The following is an 18,755-nucleotide window of genomic DNA, read 5'->3' as shown; positions in this document are numbered from 1 at the left end:
TTAAGATTGCCTTTTAAGAAATAAGGATGTTAAAGTTGCTTATACTTTCTGGAATTAAGGAGAAGTTAATTTTTCTTTCTGTTTTTTTACTTTTTTTCTTTTCCTCTGCACTTTTTTCTTTTTTATAGTTTGTATCTGTAGATACAATATAATATTTTTTTAAAAAGTAGTTAGATTTATATTTACATACTTATATTTACATCTTCTAATTTCATTCTTTATTGTGATATTTCAATGTACAGTTTATCCAGACATTAAAGACTTACAACTATTATCTATTAAAGTTTTAAAAACGAAAAGCAATAAACAACTGGCCCATGAATCTGGAAGAAAAACAGTCTTTGCTTTGGGGAATGCAGAGGCTTTTGTAACACCTCTGGAGTCTAGTTAAACATTGCCAGTGGTCTTTGCCAGGCATTTGCACATTATCTTGAGGATCTACATCATTACTTTAAATTAGATTCACTTAATTAGCCAGCTGGTACTTTTCTTGTCAAACTGATAAACAAGCTGTGCTTCACAGTTCTATAATAGTGTGACTAAAACAGCAAACAAAAAATTAAACAGCTAGAATGAAATATATGTATTAAATCAAATATATTTATTGCAGTCTTTGTCCAGCCTTAACAGTAGAAAAAGAGAAATAGTTTAATACAGCAAATCATTATCAGGGAGCAAAAGAAAACAATAAGACAATAAAATAACACATGTAATTAAATATTTTGTACAATTGATTGAAAAGATCACGACACAAGTCAAAAAAATCTAAAGTTCAGAGCCAAGAAACATGATTCAAGATTCATTAGTTAACATCAACGAAAGTTGGGATGGTGCATGTCAAAGCAAACAGATGTTCCTGACAAATGCACCTTCCCCCAGTTTCTGACTAAATCAGTCCATCTCAAGTGTTTCTGATAAGGAGAAATGCAGATGCCTCCTCACAAACAACTTCACTGACCTTTTCTATGCCTCTTCTGCTCCACTCTTCATGCCTGCAGATCAGACAGGCATGGCTGCTGTTCTGTATTGGAGGTGATCTGTAGCTTGTCATTATTGCTGGCCCTTCACAGCTGATTCTCTCTGGCAAGTGGTTGCCTGTCTGGTTCACCGCTCCTAATGCAGACAGAGCTGGAACTGCATCATTCTCAGCTCCTTGGACTCTCCAGGCATTCACTCGGGGGGGGGGGGGCATGCCATCCCAATTGGATGGTCCAAGTTCCAACTCTTCCTCCTATGAATCAGGGTCCGACAGGGCCATCATACCATCTAAATGATTGCTGATGTGCTCAAGTAGGTAAATGCGTAATGACTAATTGAGCATGCTCATATCCATAGCATGTAGATAAAGGATGTTCAGCACTTTTGATGGCTAGCCAACAGTCAGAACCATACAGTGCTATTAGGTGCATTTTCATTTTGTTCCCTTTTGATTTGATAGTTAAATTGGCATATGCCTATCACAGAACACTCCCATAATATTTTTAACTGCAGCTTTCACCCTAACACACACTACCTCATTAACATTGCAATTTCTTTGAAGATGGGGTCCTAAGTAATGGAAGAACTTTGTTTTTACTAGATTTTACTAGATGGTGAAGGTGCTCAGACTAATTTTGGGATACTCAATCTCCTTGACACACAAACCGCATTGATGAGCATTTCTTGTTTGCAATAGCCACAAGCAGGATATTGTCAGTCTAGACTCTAGAGCAAGGCCCTAGGAAATTGTGATGTAGTCCTCATATTATATTTTTATATGACAAGAATGAACAGCAGTGGTACTAATGCCAAGGCTCGGTGCACATCAATTTTCACAGAAAAGTTGTTGTAAAGGCCAGCAGTGCCTAATATTCAGCCCTTGGTAACAGCAGCAGCCGGACAATGTAAATGGATTATTGGCTAATGGTATTAACATAAAACATTTGGACTTATTTTATGAGCCAAGGCACATCGTGGCCACGTACTACACATCCTATGCCCTGAAGCAGAACACTGTCAAAAGCCTTTTCTGGGTTGAGGAAAATCAGGCATAATGACGTCTTCCTTTCTCCATGAGCATCCAAGCTACAAAAAATTGTCCCAGTTGATAGATGTTTTGTCACCTTTAATAGTTGGGCAACTGTTTTAGCCACAAACATTTTATTGGCTGCTGAATTGTAATTTGCCCACTGTGACCTATAAAATGTAGTTATTGCTAGCGTGCCCTTTTGAGCCAAAGAAGTGGCATAACTTACCTAGGCAGTTCATTTCTTAAAGACCTGAAATATTATGTCCAAGTATTTAATGTTGCAATGAAATCATGTAATACCATTGCAGGTATTTTATAATAATTATTATAATAAATTATATTTTTATAAATAAATTATATGTATTATTACCTGTAATTACAGGTAATTTATTATAGGAAATGATTTTGATATGAGATTGTGATAGGCATCAGGTATTCTGCAAGTATTGGCTATGTTATGGAATAATAGGGTCTGAATTTGCACCAGAGTTACACAGGGCTGAAAGGTATGCTTTGAGTGAAATGATTGGCCTATCCTATCTTCAAGGGAACTATTCCATCTTACCCTGTAAGTACTGCCTCCCATCAATACTTTTAGTGGGCTTTAACTAAGTTTCTAATTAGGCCTTATCTAAATTTGCAAGTGAAAATTAAGGGAGGATGGAGGAGAATGGAATGGAACGGAATGGAACGGAATGGAACGGAATAGAATAGAATATTATCACTTTAAATGTACACTAATCAATAACATTAAAATGAAATGTCAGTGTATTCAGCTCTCAAAAGATAACCATTATGCTATGGTTGATGGTTGCTTTCAAACTTAGGTACTATGCCAAAGAGCTTAAACTGTTCTGTAGAACTTATTAAATAACCTATGGTAGATAACTTGTGAGCTGATCAAAATGTCAAAAAGAAGTCATTTTACACAGAACCAGTTGTAGTTTAAGGCTATTTATGAAAAATAGCAACCCAAAGCCAGCTGGGTTGTATTTGAAGGATCTGGGCATAAATGGTGGTTCAGTTCTTCAGGAAGGTCAGCATGGAATTGTTCATAGAGTACTTCATTTTACCACAAAACTCTTGTGTTGAAATCCACACATAGTGAAATATATGTGCTGGGAAGCTTATTCAGGCAAAAAGTGAGGAAAGTATCAATCTGGTTCCAGATTTATATGACATGTGGATGTGCTTCTAAGAAGAAGATATAAATGAACGCACAATAAGGAAAATTAGTCAGACGAACAAAGGTAATATCACATGCTCAAATTGAAGTAGTTGTTTTACAATTTAAACACAAGTTGGAAGCTGAAGACCTAGCACTTCTTCATGTCTGTCAACTCTGAGACTAGAATGTGCAGGATGTAACAGGGAAAAAAAGTAATTGGGATTGAAAAATCCCCCAACATCCATGTACCCTAAAAAGAATCAAATTGATGCAGAGATCCAACAAAATAAGGGTCTGCTTGTTTTAGGGTCCATCCAGTTATGTTCCAAAGAAGGATGAATATATTGTGGCAGGATGTAATTGTCGCTTTGCTGATTCTCTTGAGCTGCTTTGTCTGGATAATTGTGCAAAAGGAACAACACTTGGGTTGAATAAATTGATGATTGAGGGAGAAGATATAGAACAGACCCCTTGTTGCCATTTAGGTGAATTTTATATTGTGTCAAGGATAGATCTATAGGACAAGTTTTATGGTCAGGGCAAATAAAGGCCAGAATGGGGATCAGAGGCAGAAGGCAGACATATTCAAAGTTCCTATGGAAAGAACACACTTTCAGGTAGAAATAACAAGTTGTAGATGGGGCAACTTTTGGATGAGTAGATTCAGGGGGAACCAGTGGAGATGAAGCAGGCTGTTGACTAGTCTGTTCTTTAGAGCACAGTTTTAGTGATTATCACCTGTAGACTGATCATCTGGAGGATTATAGAAGGATTGTATTACATTTGGTGTTCCCTTCATTTGTCTGAATTACCTTTGGCTGGAGCACATTCTTTTTAAGGATGCCAAATACTCAGACAATGAACTTGTCAACATTTCAACAGGGGGACAGTTGGAGGGCAGTGAAGTGTTGAGGGACTCAGTTGCAAGCAGTCATCGAAGCACTGATTTGACTGCCTCAGGTTTGTGTATAATTATTTGTTGTTCTTCTGTAGAAAGAATGCCAAACAACTGAGCAAGTTTTCCTCATCCTCCATAGGATTGACTGATGTCTGTATCTTCCCTTTAATTAAACTGAGGGTGTAATGCCTCCTATGCTTATCTGGTCCTGACCTTGGATTTGGTGGAACATTCTTCTGTGCAGACAGTTGCTGGCAGATATTATGAACTCTGGGGCTTATGCCATCCTTCCTCGCAGGCTTGGCTCTCCTCCCAGAATTTAGCAGAAGCTGTACATTGCTATTGTGAAAGACTCGTATAGGCATAATTTGAAATCCCTCGAAAAATGATTAAATTTAAAAAGCATTGAAGAGAATGCAAAATGCCTAAAAGTCAATATTATTCTTTCAAATGCTTGCCATCTGGGAAGTCATGAGATTTCTGTAAGCTTCCTGGGATATGTTCTACAGTGAAGAAATTGTGAGAGAAGGTGCAGCACTGCTTGTCTGTTGTGCCATTTGCCCTTATTAGGAGTATTAATTGCAACCTGGAGCAGTCACTACAAAAGTAGTTTACCCCAAGGGATCCTGGGAAACATATGGATTTTGAATAAGGTCTGGAGCAATTGTGTTGGTGGATGACTCCATAACAGGTTTAGTTATAGGCTTTTCTATTATAGCCTTCCTGTATTTCAAGTTTGGCATCTAGCAGCTGAAAGAAAATTGCAATAACTGTTTTAGCAGTTAAAAAGCAATTCTTAGAAACGAAGTACACATCCACATTTAAATCACTTGTAGTTTTAAAACTGTCCTTTCCTATATCTACTACAGAAGCCTCATCGGATGAAGGAAAATCATCTACTGTTATCAAATAGGGCATAGAATTTATTAGCATAGATGGAGAAGAAAAGGGAAGACAAGTCCTTAATGCTGGAACAAATCCTTTAGATTTAGCTGCCTGGAAGTTTCTTGACCTTAGAGCAGCGATAGCTAATCTTTTTCCCATTGCATGCCAAAAGCGGGGGGAGCTCAGGGGGCTCATACGCGGGAATGCCAACACCCATAATTCTATGCGTGTGCTCCCGTGCGCAAACATGCACAACCCCCGCTCTCCCATGCTTTTGACTCACGGACCCGTTTTTTGCCCTCCCCAGAGGCTTTTTTAGGAGCCTGGGGAAGGTCAAAACTGCCTCCACTGCCCGCCCCCCTGGAGGCGTTCCGGAGGCTTCAGGAGGCCTCTCTGAAGCTTCCAGAGGGCAAAAACCAGCCCAACACACAAACCAGAAGTTCGGGAACAAACTTCCAGTTTGTCCATAGGGCTGTTTTTCACCCTCCGGAGCCTTTAGGAGGCTTCCCTGAAAGCTCTGGAGGGCAAAAAACAGCCCTACAAGCATACCAGACATCCATTCCTGAAGTTCCGGTTTGCCCTTAGGATTGGTTTTTCACATTCCGGAGGCTTCAAGGAAGCCTCTGGAGGGCAAAAAACAGCCTTTAAAGAAGCCAAAGTCAGCTGGAGCTGACAGGGCAACGCCTCATGAACCCTAACAAATGGCTCCGCTTGCCACCTGTGGCATGCGTGCCATAGATTCACCATCACGGCCTTAGCGTATTCAGAATACTTGAAATATTCTCTATATCTCAGGCTTCTTCCCTTTGAATTTGAAAGAATTCCATTTGAATTCTTTCATTTGTTCCTATCTTGTAGCCATTGCTGCCTCCCACCATTGCAGATGTCCAAAGTATTGGATTTGAAATTCTACAATATCAACTAATTTGAATTCTAAGTTCTAAAATTACTGATCCTAAAGCAGGGTAATAAGATTACTAATTGACATTAAATAAAATAACTAGGTAAACCATTTTAAAAATTAAATAAAATAACTAAAATAGAAGAGTTATGCTATCACTAAAAATGCTTTCATTCTGTGATCATGTTGATCCGCCCCCTCAACCATCATTCAAAATATCTGTATGTATATTTGTATCTGTTTTGTGTGTAATTCTGAGTGCATTAATTTATGTGATTGCATAATGAAAAGTTTAAAAATTATTCTGTTTTTTGTTAAAATGAAATGCATAGATTCAGAAATTTTATATCTTTAGTTTTTTAATCTTAATTACACAAAACAAGATTTTCCCCCAAATTTGGAATCATTGCAATATACTAAAAGGACAAATAAATGGTTGAGCTTCTTAATATCTCTGCTTGGCATAAATTGAATAAAGTATAAGGTAAACACGTATCCATGTCTTGTTCAAATAATAAGCAAACATATTTTTAAACAAAAGTAATCTGGCTCCAAATTAATTGCCAGTTGTCTAATATTTTAAGTATTGATAAATATTTTCATTTAGTTTTCACCAGACTTATTGCAATATTTACGCTATTTAAATTAGTAATTATTTTCCCTAATTCTTCATAATCTTTAGGCTGTAAGTACAGATCCAGTCCCAGTGAAATTACATTATGATAAATCACATGATCAAGTATGGGTGCTCAGTTGGGGAAGCTTTGATAAGGATTCTCCTACACTACAAGTAAGTATATGCATTTTTATATTGAATAGAGGCACGTGCATTGACTTGAAAATACATTGTTTCTTTGACAGAGATTCAACTTCATATTCACATAGAAAATTGTCAAAAAGATAGTTATACAATAAATATATAAACACATAATATATGGGAGTTTAGCAGTGATAGTAGGAGATGAGCCTTGTATTAATATAAGAAAAAGAGGAAAGCAAAGTTCCAGATCATAGAACATAGTGTATCTTTATTGTGGTCAAAGTCCAGTAATAGACAAAGTTCCAGATCAAACTGCTCTAGCTAAACCTCAGGAACAAACAAATATTTGAATCTGAATGGGTTATCAATTTGTCAATCTGTCAACTATTCATGACGGAATATAATCCTACATAAAGGTCTCAACTATAACACAGAATGCCAATCAATTAGAATTCTTCACAGCCTTAGAAGCAGCATATAACACTAAAGGACTTATTTCAGAGACCTATGAAAACATAAGAACAATCATGTCACAAAGAACTGAATCAAACAGCAGAACAACACAGAATCAAAGTAGATGACAGAGCAGGCCTCAAAAAGTCCTAAAAATGGATCAAACCATCATTATCCTCAGAGCAGACAAGGGCTGTATCACAGTTACTTAGCTTCCAATAAAGAATTACTGGAAGACAATAAAGCCTGCATCCCTGTAAATAGATTTGGTCTGTAGATGATACCGTCATCTTTTTGTCTTTTGTCTTAATTTATTATGCAATCAATTATTTCAACGAAAACTAAACCACTTGAGGACTTAAATTATAGTGGTGCCATTTTGGGTAAAAATGTTACAATAATGAAAATATGACAGTAACAAAGCATTCTCCAATATGCTGTCCTATAGATCAGGGTTCTCAAGCTCACGCCATCATAGTAGCATCATGTGACTTATCGGGACGTAATTCCCCTTTGCTAAACCGGGTGTGGGCGTGGCTGGCAGATGACGTATTCGGCCATGGGCTGGGAGTTTGACAGTCCTGCTCTCGATGTATTTGGCCTGTCTCTTTAAAAACTTCTAGATGGGACTTTCAGAATCACCAGATTATGAGGAGTCCTTGATGCTCTCTGGGCTTGCTTGTTTCCTTGCAGACGTTTTATTACCCAAGCTAGGTAACATCATCAGTGCCAGCCAGATTATCTTGCTTTATTTCTGATAATTTAACATTCAAATGATGATCTAAGAAATGTATAATATGTTTTACAGGTGATAACCCAGGCCAGTGGAAGTATTTCTCATCATACTATTCACACTCAGCCAGTGGGGAAACAGTTTGACAGAGTGGATGACTTTTTCATTCCATCTGCAACTCTCCTTATTACCCACATAAGGTAGGTGACAAACTCTAATATGGTTGAGGTTGGGTGTCAGATATTGAATCAGACATTTTATTTTTATTTATTCTCTTAATAACTCATCCTTCCTGCAAGTAGAATAAAGTCTGTCACATTTATTTTCATGACAACATTAATAACATTATCAGTCTGCGAGCTTCATGGCTGATCAAATCAATCTCAGGCTAGCACAGTATACGTTGTGCTACACCCATAGGTATTTGAATCAATATGAATGTCACTTTTACATAAAACTGTTATTGCTCTTAGTAGATTTGTCCCAGAAATTCTGAACTCCTTTTAAGCATTTCTATAATGCAATCTTACCAAAATCTAATCCAACACTCTGTAGGATTTACTCCTACATAAGGTGATTTTAATTTGCAAGTAGACTCTTCCATTTAGTGTTTCCATCTTTATATATAACCTCTAGTCCTGAACCTAGTACTTCTCCTACTGTAACAGAATTGTATAAAAATGGTATTTTAATTAATGCATTGTTCACCAGGTTTACATAGCCACTTATTCAGATCTTGTTAAATAGAATGATGGGTGCAATGGGATTCTTCGTAATTTAATGTATCTTTTGCATTCTAATGCAATGTAATGACTATATTGTTTCCTATAACTCATTAATAAAGTTTAAGAAAATATAAAAAAATATAAATTCAGTTTCAATCCTTCTGCTTCTAGTGAATGCCTTTGTTGTTAGTTGTATTTTTCTCTTTATTTTTAACCTAATCTGTTAATCTATATTGTAAAAAGTATCTGCAGCTACCATATGAAAACTTAGAAAATATAAAGGACAAATTTGAAAAAAGGAGCAAATCTGAAAAAGTTTATAATAAAAAAATTTAATTGTTTATGTTTATAACTTTGCTTTACAAAGTCAAATTCAAGAGCAAAGCCAAAAAAGCTTAATAAAAAAGAAATATATATTAATAATATTTGAAATCAAAGAGTATATGTAAATTTATTTTAAAAAAGACTGTTCAATTTCAATATTTTTCACCTAAATGTAAAGAAAGCTACAGGTAGTCCTTAACTTATGACCACAACTGGGACTGGATGTTCTGTAGCAAAGTAAGGCATTTAAGTGAGTCACGCCTGACTTTATTGCCTTTTTGCCATGGTTATTTAGTGAATCACTGAAGTCGTTAAATGAATTATGTCGTTGTTAAGCAAATCCAACTTCCCCAATTGACTTTAATTATCGGAAACTGGGAAGGTTGCAAGTGGCGATTGCATGATCCATGGACAATGCAACCATCATAAATACATGTTATAATAGTTATAAATCAGGGGTGTCCAAACTTGGAAACTTTTAAGACTTGTGGACTTCAACTCCCAGAATTCCCCAGCCAGTTAGCCATCAATACTGCACTCTAACCAGATCTCCTTGAAAGGTGTGACAGCCTACACAACAATTTTATTTTTCAAACTCCGTGTGCCAATCCTACTTCATATAACACAAGCTATGCTTTCTTTAGCATATTTCCCCATATTCAAGGCCATTATACTCATTAAAACTTTAAGCAGTTTTTGAGTACAGTATTTGATATTGCTGAATTTAGTTATGAAGGGAATATTTCCTTTTTCTCACAAACATTTCATCCAAAGCTCAGTAATAGTTACCAAATGAAAAGAGATAGCTAGTGCTAAATAACACTGTTATTCCACATGCTGTGGTGCCACTTGAAGATCAATTACTTTGTAGTCCAAGCAGAGACACAGTACAGAATGGCTTGAGGTAAAAACCATTATGGAAAACAAGCATGTTGTTTTAATTTTTTCTCCCTGGTGCTTTATTATTGTTGTAGACAAGATTTTATTTGCACAATTAGATATTGGAGGAAAAAATGTAGGCATGAGAGTTAGTGGGGAAAAAAGAAGAACCAATAATTTCAAATGAAACAAAGGGCCTTTTAACTAAAGGATATTAAAGTTGCAATACCATATATACACCTGGACTTCCAAATGTGGCATAACATACTGCTGAATAGAACTGATTTAGTTTTTATCATAAATTGCTTTCTACCTTAATACTTTTGAGTACTCTGTTCCATCTGAATTAGGGGTTACTGCATTCATGCTAGTCTTTTTAGTATATTTCATTTGTACTGAAGGTGACCTTTCTTTCAGGCAGGTTTTATTATTATAAGGGGTTGTGGCCCAGCAGCGGCCGGCTGAGCTGTTGGTGGAATCTGACAGCAATGAACATTATGGGACTGCCCTGGAGGCTACGGAAGACTCCGGGGGGTGTTTGGAGTCAGAGCAGGGACTAGAGAGTCCTGTTGGCCACCAGATGGCGTCTGAGTCAGGGAGCAGTGAGGAAGAACAAGGGGAGGTTGTCCCTGACATACGGATGTGGAGGGCTGATAGGAGAAGGCAGCAGCTGTGGAAACAGGTTCGCAGAAGGAAATAGGACACAGGTAGCTACTGATTGGCCCCTCCCAGAGAGATTGTAGGTGGAGCAACAAGAGGGGAATTTTGCAGGAAACATCCGTTTAAGTTTGAAGAAGTCTGTGAATTCTGTGAGTCTGGTTTTTCATAGAGATAGGTTTCTGGGCTCCTAGCCAAGGGGTGGCTTATCTACTTCATTAGTCGTGGCAGATGACAGTGTACTTCCTGCCTTTTAAAGCAGATGTACATATAATCTAAAATGGAGCAGCTTCATGCAGAAAATGCGCAGCTCACACAACAGGTAGCTGTGCTGGCTGCCCCGGGTGGCTCAGCTCCACATTCATGCTGCTCCACCACTGTCTCGGAGGAAATGCCCAGTTGCAGTGCCTGATAAATTCGATGGTAACCAAACCATGTTTCTGGCTTTTGGGGACAATGTCAGCTATTTATCAGCTTGAGAGCAGAGGATTTCCCCCTGACCGAGATAAAGTGGGATTTATGATTAGCCTTCTCTCCGGCTCCTCTGCTCGTTGGACTAACCCATTGCTGGTCCAGGCTAGTCCTTTGCTGGATGAATTCAGGGGGTTCTGTGACCACCTCAGGTTAATGTATAAGGACCTCGTTAAGACAGAGATGGCTGAAGACTCTGAAGCAGGGCCAGGGTTCCTTGCAGGAATACATCAGTGAGTTTAGGCTACTTAGCCAGAATTCGGCTTGGAATGAGGCAACCCTCATGGACACATTTCAGGATGAGTTGTCGGAAGAATTGCAGGATGAGCTGGTGCATGTGGATAGGCCACCGACATTCAACACACTGGCTCATCTGTGTCTCCGGACTGATGCTCGGTTGCAGAGGCGGGGAATAGGGTGGTTCCAGCCATGCGTGAGACTCCAACTCCAAGGAAGTTGGAGCCCATGGAATTAGGTGCAGCCATACCCCGCTCATTGATAATGGAGAAGGACAGACAGCGCTTAGGGGGATTGTGTTTTTATTGTGGGGAACCTGGGCACATGGCAGTCTTTTGCCCCAAGAAGAGACGAAGGGCATCAGTTACTGGACCTACACCCCAGCCTCAGAACGTTTTGGGGAAACACCCCCAAGGCCCGATCTAAGGGAGACTTTGGGTCGGGCGCACACCACTTCCGAGCCATGTTCAGAGACAGTGATTTGTGGGCCTCCCCGACACCTGATCTTGGCATCCCGAATAGTCCTGTCCAGTAGTCCACAGGGGATTCCGGCATATCTCCTGTCAACTCCGGGGCTACCACGAACTTCATGGACAAGGCGTTTGCAACCAAGTATGTGGTCCGTCTGTGTCCGGTAGATCCTCCTATGCTTGTGGAGACCATTGACGGCTGGGTGCTTCTGTCTGGGCCTATCAAGGCCACCACGCAACCCTTGCACCTTGTCATCGGGGCTCATATGGAAGCCATCTGGTTCTACCTTACCTCTGGCCTGCATTTCCCCATGGTCTTGGGCTTGACTTGGCTTCGTGCGCACGACCCACAGATCTATTGGTCCCAGAACCTTGTCACTTTTCCAGCCTTGCAATGTGTGGACCACACCCGTCATGTCTGTGCAGACCAGCTGCTGAGTCTACCCAGGGTGTCCTTGCCTTCCGACATAGCAGATTTTGCAGATGTGTTCAGTGAACAAGAAGCAGACCAATTGCCACCGCACCGGCCATATGATTGTCCCATCGATTTGATTCCAAATGTGCTGCTCCCTGTGAGTCGCTTGTATTCAATGTCAGACCCGGAGTTGGCCATATTGCGGGCCGTTTTGGACAAAAACCTAGCTCGGGGTTTTGTCAGACCCTCATCTTGACCATTGTCTGCCCCGCTCTTGTTCATCAAAAAGAAGACTGGAGATTTGAGACTCTGTTGTGACTACCGTAGGCTCAATTCTATCAGGGTGCACAATTGATATCCTCTGCCCCTTATTCCTGAACTGTTGGAGTGGCTCAGAGAGGCTATGGTTTTCACCAAATTGGATCTGTGTGGAGCCTACAATCTTGTCTGGATCTGACCTGGGGATGAATGGAAGACGGCACCATTCGGCACCATGTACGGGCATTTTGAGTATATGGTCATGCCTTTAGGGCTGACCAATGCCCCTGCCATCTTCCAACATTTTATGAACGACATCTTCCAGGACCTTTTGGATCAGTTTGTCATCATTTATCTCGATGATATTTTGATTTACTCATCCTTCCAGGAGAGCCATCGGCAGCACCTATGCCTGGTCTTACAATGGCTCCGTGAGAAACGCTTGTATGCGAAACTGGAGAAGTGCCAGTTTTGGTAGTCCATCGCTGAGTTCCTGGGACATCGTATCTCTCCCGGAGGCATTGTGATGGAGCCGGGCAAAGTGGAGTCTTTCATAGTTGACAACCTCCTCGGCGAGTGAAGGATGTTCAGCGACTCCTCAGGTTTGCCAACTACTATTGGACCTTTATATCTGGCTTTGCTTTCCTAACTGCGCCCCTCACTCGGCTCCTGCAGAAAAAAGTTCTGTTTCACTGGGGGGGGGCTGAGCAACACGCGTTCCAGGCCTTGAAGCAGGCCTTCATGAAAGAACCCATTTTGAAGCATCCTGACCCCCACCATCCATTTGTAGTGGAGGTGGGTGCATTTGGGTGTGGTGTTACTTCAGGCTCACACCTCCGGCGGTACCCTTTTCCCTTGCGCTTATTACTCGCAGAAACTCAATTCTTTCGAGCCAATTATACCATTTGGGAGAAGGAGTTACTAGCCATTAAGGTGGCGTTTGAGGCCTGGAGGCATCATTTAGAGGGGGATAGGCATCAAATTGAAGTCCGGACGGACCATAGGAATTTGGAATTTCTGAAGACCGTGCAGAAATTGAACCAGCACCAGATCCGGTGGCCCCTTTTCTTTGCATGGTTCAATTTCCGTGTGACGTACATCCCCAGTGCGCACAACCAAAGGGCAGATGCCCTATCAAGGAAACCCAAGTATTTGTGTACCAAAGACCCGATTTCACCCCGGACAGTTTTGCCTATAGAGTCCTTCTCCATGATTCATGAGCCTGTGGACTTATGGCCTCAGATATGGGAAGCGCAGCGGCATGACGATTGGGTGGAACAACGGAAGGCAGAGGTGGGGCCTGCCTCCCCATGAACATTCACCTGCCTCCCCATGGACATTTAACTCTTGCGGTACAGAGACAGACTCTATGTGCCAGCAGGGCCCCTTCGGGAACTTATTCTATCCCATTGCCATGATAATTCTGCAACGGGGCACTTTGGCCTCTTCAAGACCTTGAATCTGGTCTCCCATACATTCTGGTGCCCCGATTTTGACATCATGTACAATCTTACCTCACGTCTTGTGTATGGTGTCAGCAGGCCAAGTCAGCAACGGGAGCCCCTCCATGGCTACTCCAGCCATTGCTGACACCAGAGAGACCCTGGGGGCGATTTCTATGGACTTCCTGATGGACTTGCCTCCATCTTCTGGATTTACCACGGTGTTCGTGGTGGTGGACACACTGATGAAGATGGCACATTTTATCCCGTGTCAGAGTTTACCAACAGCCCGTGCCACAGCCCGCATGTTTATCCAACATGTTTTCAGGCTGCATGGCCTACCTGACAGGGTCGTGTCAGACAGAGGAATGCAATTCACAGCCCAGTTTTGGAAAGGGCTGATGACGGTCTTTGATGTAAAGATCTGCTTGCCCTCAGCGCACAATCCCAAAACGATGGGAGGGATGGAGAAAGTGATCAGGATCTTGGAGCGTACCTGCGCTGTTTTGTGAACCAGCAGCAAAATGATTGGGAGGACTACCTGGCAGTGGCGGAGTTTGCGTTCGATAACTCACAGCACACATCCATGCAAACAATGCCCTTCTTGGCCAATGTAGGGATTATCCTTGGTTCTTTCCCCTCACACCCATCGACTCACTGGTCCCCGCAGCTAAGGACTTCCTGTGGGAACTACAGGCAGTCCATCAAGTGGTGCAACGATATCTGGATAAAGCCAAGGAGGACTATAAGAAAGTCATGGACAGGTTTCGGTGCACGACACCAGCGTTGACTGTGGGGGATTGAGTGTGGCTGTTCACTAAACACCTTCCATCAAACTGGCCAGTCAAGAAGTTAGACCACGTTACCTTGGCCCGATAACTGTTGAGGCAGTCATCAATCTGGTCGCCTATCGCCTGACATTGCCACGCTCGATGTGAGTCCATCCAGTCTTTCGTTGATCTCTCCTTGTTCCTGGAGGGCCAGCTTGTTCTCTTGTCCAGCCATATCAGCCCCAGCCAGATCCTTGTGATGATGAGGAGCCACCCGAGTACGAAGTTGCCAGTATCCGGGATTCCCGATGGCTGAAAGGATGGTGTAATAGAAGGGCCATGGGCTGGAGGATTTTACTTGGAAGGATGCAACCTCTGTGCACACACCTGCTTTGGTAGAGGCCTTCCATGAACAATTGCCATCTAGGCCACCCCCTGAGCGTCAGACCCAGGGGAAGGGCCCTGTGATGAGGAGTAGTGTTGTGGCCCAGCAGCGGCCGGCTGAGCTGTTGTTGGAATCTGACAGCGATGAACATTATGGGACTGCTCATGAGGCTGAGGAAGACTCTGGGGGGTGTTTGGAGTCAGAGCAGGGACTAGAGAGTCCTGTTGGCTACCAGATGGCGTCTGAGCCAGGGAGCAGTGAGGAAGAACAGGGGGAGGTTGTCCCTGACATAAGGATGCGGAGGGCTGATAGGAGAAGGCAGCAGCTGTGGAAACAGGCTCGCAGAAGGAAATAGGACACAGGTGGCTACTAATTGGCCCCTCCCAGAGAGCTTATAGGTGAAGCGACAGGAGGGGAATTTTGCAGGAAACATCAGTTTAAGTTTAAAGAAATCTGTGAATTCCGTGAGTCTGGTTTTTCATAGAGATAAGTTTCTGGGCTCTAACCAAGGGGTGGCTTATCTATTTCATTAGTCGTGGCAGATGGCCAAGCCGACTTCAGTATAATTTGGAGGCTTGAGGGACAGAACATAAGGTCTGATTATTTTTGAATGCTTGACTAAATGATTTGATCAATTCCAGAGTATGTTTTGTTTGCAAAATATAAGGCGTGGGAACAGTACCATGAAAATCTAATAATCACCTTCCTTTTAAGATCAAGATTAAGAGGAACAACCTAAAATAAGATTTTATCTTCTGAATTTACAGTCCTTTGTAGGCCTATAGATACTTCAACGTTGTTTTATTAATTTTCTTATGCCTAGAATACTATTACTTAAATAAATATGTCCCCAATTACCAAACTATGGAAAAAACTGTTAATCATTTTTGCTTTCCCTTTTAGAATTTAGCTCTAACATATTCCTTGTTTTTGCAATCATTTTGAATAGGCCAACTTTTAAAAATTATCTTTCTAAAATTAATTCAGATGAAAAAGTATAGCTAATTCTAATAGGAGTATATTGTCTCTGATCTCCATTTTTACAGAAAATAACTCAACCTCCAGAGCATACTTGAACATTGTATTAAATTGCTTATAGGCCATAACTAAATATAGTTAAAGTATGAACTTGTATTTTTAAACAGTTAAAATTTACATTTATTCATTAATTGGGAAAGTCCAGTTTCACAAATTATAACTTGGCTTAAGAGTTTTTATTGATGGTTTCAAATAAATATGAACTATTTGTGTAATATTAATATGGATGTCCTATCCAGAAAAAGTGACCTGGGTTGCACACATTAAAAAAGTATAAAAAATAAACATGTCTAGAATAGAATAGAATGGAATGGGATGGGATGGGATGGGATGGGATGGGATAGGATAGGATAGAATAGAATAGAATAGAATAGAATAGAATAGAAAATATGGAACATATTATGGAACAGAGCAGAATAAAATAGAATAGAATTCTTTATTGGCCAAGTGTGATTGGACACACAAAAATTTGTCTTTGGTGCATATGCTCTCAGTGTACATAAAAGAAAAGATACATTTGTCACGAATCATAAGGTACAACACTTAATCCTAGTCATAGGATACAAATAAGCGATCAAATCATACTAAGAAACAATCAATATAAACCATAAGGAAACAAGCAACAAAGTTACAGTCATATGGGAGGAGATGGGTGATAGGAACGATGAGAAGATTAATAGTAATAGTAATGCAGACATAGTAAAGAGTTTTACATGTTGAGGGAATTATTTGTTTAGCAGAGTGATGGCATTTGGGGGAAAACTGTTCTTGTATCTAGTTGTTCTATTTGCAATGGAGTAACGTCTATATTTCACCAATCTCCTATGATTCCAAGATCTCATGATAAAGTCAGGTCTTGATGTACTTTCAGAAAATAAGGAAGGATGAAGCTGTCCTCACTTTAAGAGATGGGAGCAAATGTTCCATAAGGCAGGCACCACTTTATACTTTTTATTTTATTTTTCTTCTTCTTATCTTGCATATATCCCACCCCTTTTCTGCTCTCTGTTTTCATTTGTATTTTATATTATAATAAACGGTAATAAAAATATCTAAACATGGACAATTTATAAAATAGTATCTATCATTGACTAAAATGCCAGAATAAACAGGATATTATAATGCAGATATCCATGTTAAGCTATATATATATGCTTCATAGCACATACATTATAGATTTTGGAAGTATGGAAGTATCATGGAAATACTTGAAGAATATTAAATGTATTACTGACATTTTGAAATGTAACCTTAGTTTCTATAAGGTCAGCTTCTGAACTGCCATTATGATAAGCAAGAGGGACATCCCCCAGGTCTAAGAGTCAGCTTTTCTGACATATACAGAGACATTATAAAGAAACATTTTAACTTCACATCTATAAAAACATAAAACCAGTATTTTTCTATGGCTCTCTAACTCTTTCCCAATCACCATGATATAAAAAAGACAAGAAACAAAATTGTGCCCATTTCAACATATGTCTGTTGAGTCATAAAAAAAAAAACAGAGTAAATATAATGCAGATTAAAAAGCATCATTTTTCTTTGATTATATTGGCAAAAGAAATATCAGGAGAAGGCTAAATTTTCCCAGACTGCTCAAGGAAAATTAAGAGTGGGCCTAATGATGAGGCTGGGCACAAAAGGCAATATTGGTGCAAGACGTAGTTTAAGTCTCTTGTGAGCTGCAGGACAATTCCAAAGCATAGGTTCCAGCAAATACTCTAGAAAATATAAGTTCTGGAACATGTTTTTTTTTTCCTATTTCTAAAACAATATTGATATGAGATTGTTAAATTCCATGCATGAATGCTTACTTCAGATAGTTAGCTCTTTCGTTTTCTTACATTCTTACAATATATTGTGGCAGATGTTTTTGAAATGAGTTACTTTATTGGGTATAATAGTGTTTATATAAGACATCCAATTTTTGGTAAAGTGGTTAAATATCAGGCTAAAAATCAGAAGTCCTAATCTCACCGTAATCATGAAAGCCAGCTGAATGATTTTGAGCCATTCCTTCCAAGCCTAAGAAGGAGGAAATTGCAAACTTTCAATCAGAAAATTTGCAGGAGGAGGACTGCAAAAGACTTGGCTTTCTTAGGTAAATAAGCAGAGGACTTTTTTTTGCTCAAAATATTAAAATATTTTAACCATTAAATTTCTGTGTTTGGCATGGTGCCTAGCTCCTATCACAGCTTGTCAAACCATAATAACCCTTGCTTTCTATCCAGATAGACAAAATCATATATAGCTGAGAAGGGCAATCAATCACAGTTATGTATGTCAGTCACCAGTTGGGGCAAGTACTCTTCAACTTACTCCAACTGGGCAGATCAATACGGTCCTTGCATTCAGGGTATGTCCACGAGAAGACACCCTGAGTTCATCCCAAACAGGCAAAAGTATCCCAGGAATCCAGAAAATCCCCTTTACTGCCAAACCAAGCATCTGGCCCTCATTCTCTTTGCGGAGGGGGCATATAACTCATTACAGGGATTTTGTACTGTATGGATTAATGAAAGAGCTTAAAGCCACCAAAAGGGGGGGGGGACAGGTATAGAGTTTGTTGAATTTTCTTTGTGTTGAATAATCTCTAATTTTGCACTTCTTTAGTGCAAACATTATATTAAAGTAATTAAATCTATATCTGTGAAAATCAGGATGTCCTCAATTATGCCCAAAGAGCCTGTGTTTTAACATTTCCATTTCTGTGTAGAATAAGAGACAAAAGAATACCCCAAAAATATTTTAGAAGTCATCACCACAGTTCACAAATTTAAGTAAGATAATTGGAATAAATTAAAGTCTGCAATTATGTTATACAGTGTTTCAAAGCCGTGTTAAATTAAGTAATTGTAAAATATTCATTCCTGAT

The 18,755-nt window shown here is 39.9% G+C and overlaps 1 protein-coding gene across 1 annotated transcript in view; it reads left to right on the top strand.

The window, feature by feature from the left end:
• LOC309395426 (follistatin-related protein 5) overlaps positions 1-18,755 on the top strand; it is a 156,854-nt gene that overhangs the window by 122,797 nt on the left and 15,302 nt on the right. The window contains exons 10-11 of the mRNA XM_081959667.1: positions 6,543-6,650; positions 7,882-8,006. Of these exons, the coding sequence (XP_081815793.1) occupies positions 6,543-6,650; positions 7,882-8,006 (233 nt within the window). The remainder of the gene's footprint in view (positions 1-6,542; positions 6,651-7,881; positions 8,007-18,755) is intronic.

Source organism: Natrix helvetica (assembly GCF_964273705.1).
Source record: "Natrix helvetica genome assembly, chromosome: 7".
In the NCBI taxonomy this organism is placed as follows: Eukaryota; Metazoa; Chordata; class Lepidosauria; order Squamata; family Natricidae; genus Natrix; species Natrix helvetica.
Note: the sequence above shows the minus strand (reverse complement) of the source record. Positions and strands in the feature narration are given on the sequence as shown.